At 36.1% G+C, this 7,500-nt stretch overlaps 1 protein-coding gene across 19 annotated transcripts in view; it reads right to left on the bottom strand.

Moving 5' to 3' along the window:
* Window positions 1–7,500, bottom strand: part of LOC124422898 (sodium channel protein para) — a 57,687-nt gene that overhangs the window by 736 nt on the left and 49,451 nt on the right. For all 19 annotated transcript variants that reach the window (XM_046959862.1, XM_046959864.1, XM_046959878.1 and 16 more), the window contains 6 exons: window positions 5,742–5,864; window positions 5,193–5,387; window positions 4,830–5,075; window positions 4,448–4,718; window positions 2,399–2,703; window positions 1–2,265 (listed from right to left, as the gene is read on the bottom strand). The exon at window positions 1–2,265 is cut by the window's left edge and continues 736 nt beyond it. In XM_046959862.1, coding sequence (XP_046815818.1) covers window positions 1,480–2,265; window positions 2,399–2,703; window positions 4,448–4,718; window positions 4,830–5,075; window positions 5,193–5,387; window positions 5,742–5,864 — 1,926 coding nt within the window. In that variant the 3' untranslated portion in view covers window positions 1–1,479. The remainder of the gene's footprint in view (window positions 2,266–2,398; window positions 2,704–4,447; window positions 4,719–4,829; window positions 5,076–5,192; window positions 5,388–5,741; window positions 5,865–7,500) is intronic.

Genomic DNA, 7,500 nt, shown 5'->3' with positions numbered 1-7,500 from the left:
AGAATGTGTGTCGTCACAATAAGCGACGCAAAGAGAAAGGCAGAGAAGAGGAGAAAAAAGGAAAGGACGAGTGTAGGCAACGAGGATGATGACGATGACGATGGGATGATGTAGAAGAGTGACGTATAGAATAAAATGGTTGCGAGTTTTGCGAGCGCGCAAAGCAGCCATGTAGATTACGATCGTAGAAAACGGAGAAGGCTGGATCGTTAGTTACACGCGACTCCACTTCTTTTTCTTGCAGCCATCTTATTTTTTTCATTCCTCTTTCTCTCTTTCTCTCTCTCTCTCTCTCTCTTTCTTTCTCTCTCTCTCTCCTTTCTCTTTCTCTCCTTCTATTCGTCCTCTTCGTCCAATCACGTCGTCGTCGCCGCGCGCTTTTCTGGCAGCACGGTCTCATTCCACGTTCGAGCTGCTGGCCGACCTCCTGTAAAACGTTGTAAAAAATCCAAACGGCAGGTAGTAATCGCGGAAATCGAGCTAGTGTGTGTGTATATATATATATATATATACATATATATATATATATATATAGATGAATATATATGTGTGTTTATATATATATATATATATATATATATATATATACGATATATATACGACGCGTGGGTCGTCCTCGACTCGAGGCACGTGGGCCGCGCGCCATCTTGCCATCGATCATCGTCCTCGGTCACATGACTAATGCACACACACGCACACACACATGCACGCACACGCACACGCACACGCACACGCACACGCACGCACATATATATATGTATATTTATATATATATATTTAAATATATATATATATATATATATATATATATATATATATATATATATATATATATATATATATATATATATATATATATATATAGAAGAAGGGGGTTGGTAGCTCGAGCCGGGCCCCGTGCCACGATTTTTGTCGGGGGAAGCGGGCCCCGAAGTCCGACTCGTCTCGTCCTCTCCTTCTTTTCTTTGTTTTCTTCTTCGTTTTCTTATTCTTCTTCTTCCTCTTCGTCGCTTCGCTTTAAGGTCGATTGAAGGCAACTCGTTGGAGAAGGAATGGTTAATGTACAATCGCGTATTAGGAGTGTCTTTTTTGGATGGTAAGCGCGAGATCGATCATCGCAGGCTTTCGATAACGACAACGATAACGACAACGACGACGACGACGACGACGACGACGACGACGACGACGACAAAGAGGAGTACTGTGTTGTTCGTAACGTTGCTTCGACTTATTCCTTTTCTTCTTCTTCTTCTTCTTTTTTTAGTTTTTGCGATGACAATGGCAGGATTAATGACGATGGCAGGAATGACGACGACGTTAACGACGACGACGACGACGACGACGGCGACGACGACGGCGACGGCGACGGCGACGGCGATGGCGATGGCGACGGCAATGGCGACAATTGCGTTGTTGCTAGCGAGGAGCAGCTCGGTTGATAATTTCATAGGATTTCGGCGAGTTTCTCGACGACAATGATCAGACGTCGGCTGTTCTCGATGTGACGCTTGGTGATCGACTGTGAATGACGACGCGATGGCCATTCTTCGTGACGAACCCATCGCTCTCGACGAGGACAGCGGTCTGTCGTACACGCGGATCTGTATCTGGATCGTCGCTTTCCTCGCTCGGTCCACCGAGACGTTGCTGTTTGTGCTTTCTCCAGGCATTCTGGATAAGCCGCGCGCAATATTCCTCGCGTTGACGCCAAAGAGTAGATGAAACCGGCTCGTAACCGGTCTCACCTGGACGAGTTTGAACTTCGCCCAATTCGCCGGTTTCTTCGATCGGATTGCCCTTACGCGCGAAGAAGTCCTTCGTAAGGGCGTCGAGTATATCGACACAAAACATAAGGTCACCCTTACATATCGGTATATCCATTGATACGATCTTATACTTGTTCGGCTTGTGTATCTGCAATGGTGGCTCCAAAACGTCTAAGAAGTCTGAAAGCTGATCGTATCTAATGTACTGTGTACCCTTCGGATCGAATTGTTGCCAAATCTCATAATACATGTCGTAATCATCGTCCGTAAGACCCTCCTGTACGTCCTCCGTTGCTTGAGAGTAATTCTCCAAGATAACTGCGATGTACATGTTTATCACGATCAAGAAACTTATCACCAGGTACGACAGGAGATAGGCGATGCCGATCGTCGACGAACCACAATTGCCTGGATAACCGATCTCGTTGTTCGGCTCCTGACAATCCTCTTCATTTATTATGCCATCCAGAACGCCGTCCCAACCGGCGGACGTTGACATCTGTTTGTAATTATATGGTTTAAATTAATGACCAGTTCCTTTTTTTTCATCAGATCGATAAATAAATTTTTTCTTTCGTTTTTTCTGTTTCTTTTTTTTTCTTTTCATTTTGTCTACAATTATATTCACTCACCTGGAATAGCAGAATCATCGACTGCCCGAATGTCTTAAAGTTATATACATCATCCAGACCGCTCTTGTCCTTAACGTGCATGAAGAAGGACATTCCAAAGATAGCGAAGATGAACATTACGAGGAACAGCAGTAGGCAAATGTTGAATAGAGCAGGCAAGGACATCGCGAGAGCGAATAATAAAGTACGGATGCCCTTTGCACCCTTCACAAGACGTAGCACACGACCGACCTTCGCCACTCTTACAACTCGAAGCAAGGTCGGAGATACGAAGTATTTCTCGATTATATCGCTGAGTACCAGACCTGTCGCGATATAAAGAATTAATATTAGAACATTTTTTAGATTTGACAGGAAGCTATGGATATAGGAAAATGGAAATGACGGAGAGAGTGGTAGGAAAAAAATAATAAAAGAAAAAACATTTGGAATATCAGAGGCAGTGCCTGAATTGATTGAAAAATTTCTAATGAAAATTTTTCGTGCACTCGTCGATCTATATATATATATATATAAATAATATAAAAAAAATACAGAAAAATAAAAAAAAATGTCATGCACTCGTAAAAATCCTATGTAACTGTCGTGTATCAAAGATCTGATCTATTTGAAAGGTGTTAATCGGTTACTTGAGTACACATTGTGATTAATGTATTCGAAATTGTTTAGTTAAACTATAGGCGAGAATCGTTCATATGTATCTACCCTGAAATGAACGAGCTATTTCTTTTTTCTTTTTTTTTATCTTTCATATTATATATAAAAGCATGTAAGTGCATCTTGCTAATTCACATCTCTAGAAAAAAAGAAGAAACATGTCAGTGAAAAGAAAAAAAGATTCATGCTCTGTCCTATTACTCTAACTATCGAATGTCTACGATCATTGACATAAGAAACCGTGAAGATGCATTACTCAAGAGAAAATATTAAAATCGTGCAATCAAATTCTTCAAAAATATTCGATCCTGAAGATCTACTTAACAGTAATATCGTTTCATCTTACTTCTTTTTGATATCTACTGTGCAATGAAGAGAAGATTTTTTTTTAGAATAGAAAGGGTGTAAATGTTTATGAAATATTGTGACATTCCAAAATCGAGAAGAAAACACGATCTCATCTAGATCTAAATGAAATTCGTTTAGAAAAGATTATCTATGATCTATTTGATACAGACCCCATCTTACCGGTAACATCGATAAATATTGTTCGACGTGACGAATAAAAAAATATCAATATTTTGCGCACATATTACTGGCTCTACCTCGTGACGAATGATAATGGCCAGAGATAATAAATATTATAAATTTATTTATATTATTATATAAATATATAATATATAAATAAATTATATTACATTATATATTTATTTATATTAATATATAAATATATAATATATAAATAAATTATATTATATATATATATATTTCTTTTTCATATGAAATTTAGACTTAGACACGCGCACATTAAAATTTTTTTTTATTATCTATCTCCGTAATACCTTTCGTTGTCACGAGACGAAGCAGTATAGTGCGCTAGTAGATTCATTTGTACACTTTTTCTTTGAGGATAGTGGTATGGAAGTTCACAGAGAGGCGGAATAAGGATAACATCAAAGTAACGTCAATGTAAGGCGACGTAACTTAATGGTATCGATCAGTCGTTGCGACACAAATGAAACGTACGAATCTGTTGGTTTTTTCTTTTAATTTTTGTTTTATTTTCTTTTGTGCTTTCATTGTTTCTAAGAAAATCTTACGTGCAAGATTTATAAAAGTGAAGTGATAAAGATGTGTAATAGTTGTTAAAATATGTTTCGCCATTGCATGCCTTTAACGATGCTTATACTATAATAGCCACTACGTAAGAAGAAATACTAAAAATGAAAAAGCATTCGTGTCGTTATATATATGCTCGTTTCATAAATGAATTGTCATTTTGTGAGGAGGAAATAAAAAAAAAAGAAAACCAACAGAATCCTTAGTTTTGTCGTAATCTTGACATCATTTCATCAGAGTCATACGACTGAGTTAATCATTATGTTACGTTACCTAATATTGATAATATAACAACAGTTAAATCAAAGAGGTTCCAGGGCTCCTTGAAATAATGGTAACGTAGGGCGAAAATCTTCATGAGACACTCGGTGGTGAATATCACAATGAATATCATATTGAGATAGTCCAGAACGCTGCTGAATGTGTCGCTCATTTGATAGTGGTCCAATGTCATCGTGAGCATGTTTAGTCCGATGAACAACATGATTATCATATCGAACATTTTGTCCGTCACTATTTCGAACACTATAGCTTGCGGTCTCCACTGAAATCAATTTATAAAAGTGATTATTTTTAACAAAAAAAAAAAAAAAAAAAAAAAAAAAAAAGAAAATAAAATTATATCGCATTTGGATTGGATATAATGATTATTTACGATTGGACGTGGAATCGCCTTGAGTGGCTTCTTGCTGCCCATCTTCTTCATTGCATTGTAATATTTCTTCTGATCCTCCGTCATGAACATTTCGAGTGAACCACCAGCTTTCTTTTTTTGCTCGTTGAAATTGTCGATGATCACACCAATGAATAGATTAAGGGTAAAAAACGATCCGAATATGATGAAAAATACGAAATAGAGATACATGTAGATGTTCGTCTCGCGTATCGGTTGCTTGTCGACCTGAACAGATAAATTTTGAAAAAAAAGAAAAACAAAAAAAAAGAACCATGAAGGATCGCAGTTGATGATTACGTTGATAGTCCTATAGATCGTTAATATGACAAATATATTTCTTACCTCCCGCGAATCGATCGCGTCATTCATGATCTGTATCCACCCTTTGAAGGTGGCCACTTGGAAGAGGCACAGGTAAGCTTTACCGACGTGATCGAAATTCATTGGCGAATTTTCCCACGTGTAATTTTCCGCTAGACAAGCGTTTCGATCAGGTATGATTTCGTAGCTAAGCGTAGACTTATTCGCATCGACACACTGCAATCAAATCGATCCAAATTTTATCTTCAACGAAATCATAAAAATTGTCTTAATTTTTTTTTTCCATTTTTCTTTTATTTGCGATGAATACAATTTTTTATTAATATCCAAAAGATTTAAAGCTTGATAATATAAGTATAGTGTATTAAATTATATATGTATATTATTAGTATTATAAATTATTTAAATATAATTTAATATAGTATAATTATATCATTTTTATAAGTTTCGCATTTAAGATAATTTTTTTTTTGTTTCTTTCAAAACATTTTCATGCAAAAAAATTTCGAATCACAGAGTGTATAACATCTCACAGATAACATAAATCACAGAGATTTCAATTAATCTCACCTTGAAGTACTTGCCGGCGAACAGCTGCACGCCCATTATGGCGAAAATCAGCCAAAAAATAAGGCAGACCAGCAAGACGTTAAAGATGGATGGAATAGCTTGTACCAAAGCGTTGACGACTACCTGTTAGAATAAGGAAAATATTTAAAAAGCTTGCTTTTCAATTTACTCTGTAACTTCGATCTAGAAATATATAATGTATATGCGCTTCTATTGTATATGCGCTATTCTATGATGCGCCAACTATATATGCGTCTCTATATGCGTCTCTAAATTCGTATATGTATGTATATATGCGCCTATATGCGCCTACGCGATTTTGTGCGACAGATAGAAAGAGAAAGTGAGAAAGAAAGAGAAAGAGAGAAAAAGAGAGAGAGAGATAGTGAGAGAAAGAACGATTGATAAAAAGAAGCAGAGAAAGAAAGAGAAAGAGAAGTAGAAATAGAAAGAGAAGGCGCTCTCGATGTATCGAGTGTATTCGATCGGCCATATAAATTTTTTTTTCATGAAAAAAAAAAGGAAAGAAGAAAAGAGCCAATTAATATATTCTTGAAACAGTTTCATTATTAAAATTCTGAATTAATCTTTTTTTTGTTTGTTTGTTAAAAACATTCGATTACGATAAAAATAAAGAAGTAAAAAAAAAGGTATAAAATCAGAAAAGATTCGATATCGTTGGGGTTCATTTCTTGAATATGACGACAAAAAAAATTAAAAGTAAAAGAAGATAAAATGAAGAAAATTAAAATTTCGATTGGAAAAAAAATTCAATATATCTTCGAATCTTTGCAAGATTAATACTTCCTATATAACACAGATATAAAAGGTCATCTTTCGTGATCGTATTCGAGATACTTGAATGACTTGTTGATATTTTTTTGAATATTCAATAGAAAAATTTGAATAGAGTTAGACATTCACAATTATCAGGCCGATCGTCGTGATTTGATGTCGGACGCATTGGATACTTATACATATATATATATATGTGTATACGTATCCTTAGCGATTTACTACTACTACTATTACTACTATTACCATTAACACTATTATTACTATTACTACTACTATTACTATTACTACTGGTAGCACTATTACTACTACTACTACTATTACTATTAGTACAATTATTGCGTGTTTTATATTCGTGTATATGTAATATTGGTAAAGTAGTAGTAGAAGAAGAAGAAGAAGAAGAAGAAGAAGAAGAAAAAGAAAATAAAGAAGGAGAAGAAGAGCACTATATAATATACGAGCTACGAAGGTAAAGCTTTATGTAGATATAAAAAACGAACACGAAAAAACGTGATAGAACGTGGAAGGTCAGCACGAGAGCAAGAAGCGTATATGCGTCATGCTGAAAGCGTTATGCCAAGCAAAATCTATAGAAAAATAGAAAAAAGAAAGAAAGCGAGAAAGAGAGAGAAAGAAAGAGAGAGAGAGAGAGAGAGAGAGAGAGAGAGAAATGGAGAGAATGAAAGGGAGGGAGCTTAGCGAGAAAGCATAATCACATTTATGGGATGAGTGGGATAAGAAATAAAGAAAGAGAGAGAGGTAGAGAGAGAGAGGAAAATGAAAAAAGAAAGGGGTGAGAGTGGAGGTCTGAAAGAAATCGAAATGATCGATTATTTTTTGAAAAAAGATAGTAGAAAGAGAGAGAGAGAGAGAGAGAGAGAGAGAGAAAGAGAGAGAAAGTTGCAGAGCGAGCTACTATAAAAGGTAGATAAATGGTGTCAGGGCGTGGGCATGACAATAA

This window comes from Vespa crabro, chromosome 3 (assembly GCF_910589235.1).
Source record: "Vespa crabro chromosome 3, iyVesCrab1.2, whole genome shotgun sequence".
NCBI lineage: Eukaryota > Metazoa > Arthropoda > Insecta > Hymenoptera > Vespidae > Vespa > Vespa crabro.
Note: the sequence above shows the minus strand (reverse complement) of the source record. Positions and strands in the feature narration are given on the sequence as shown.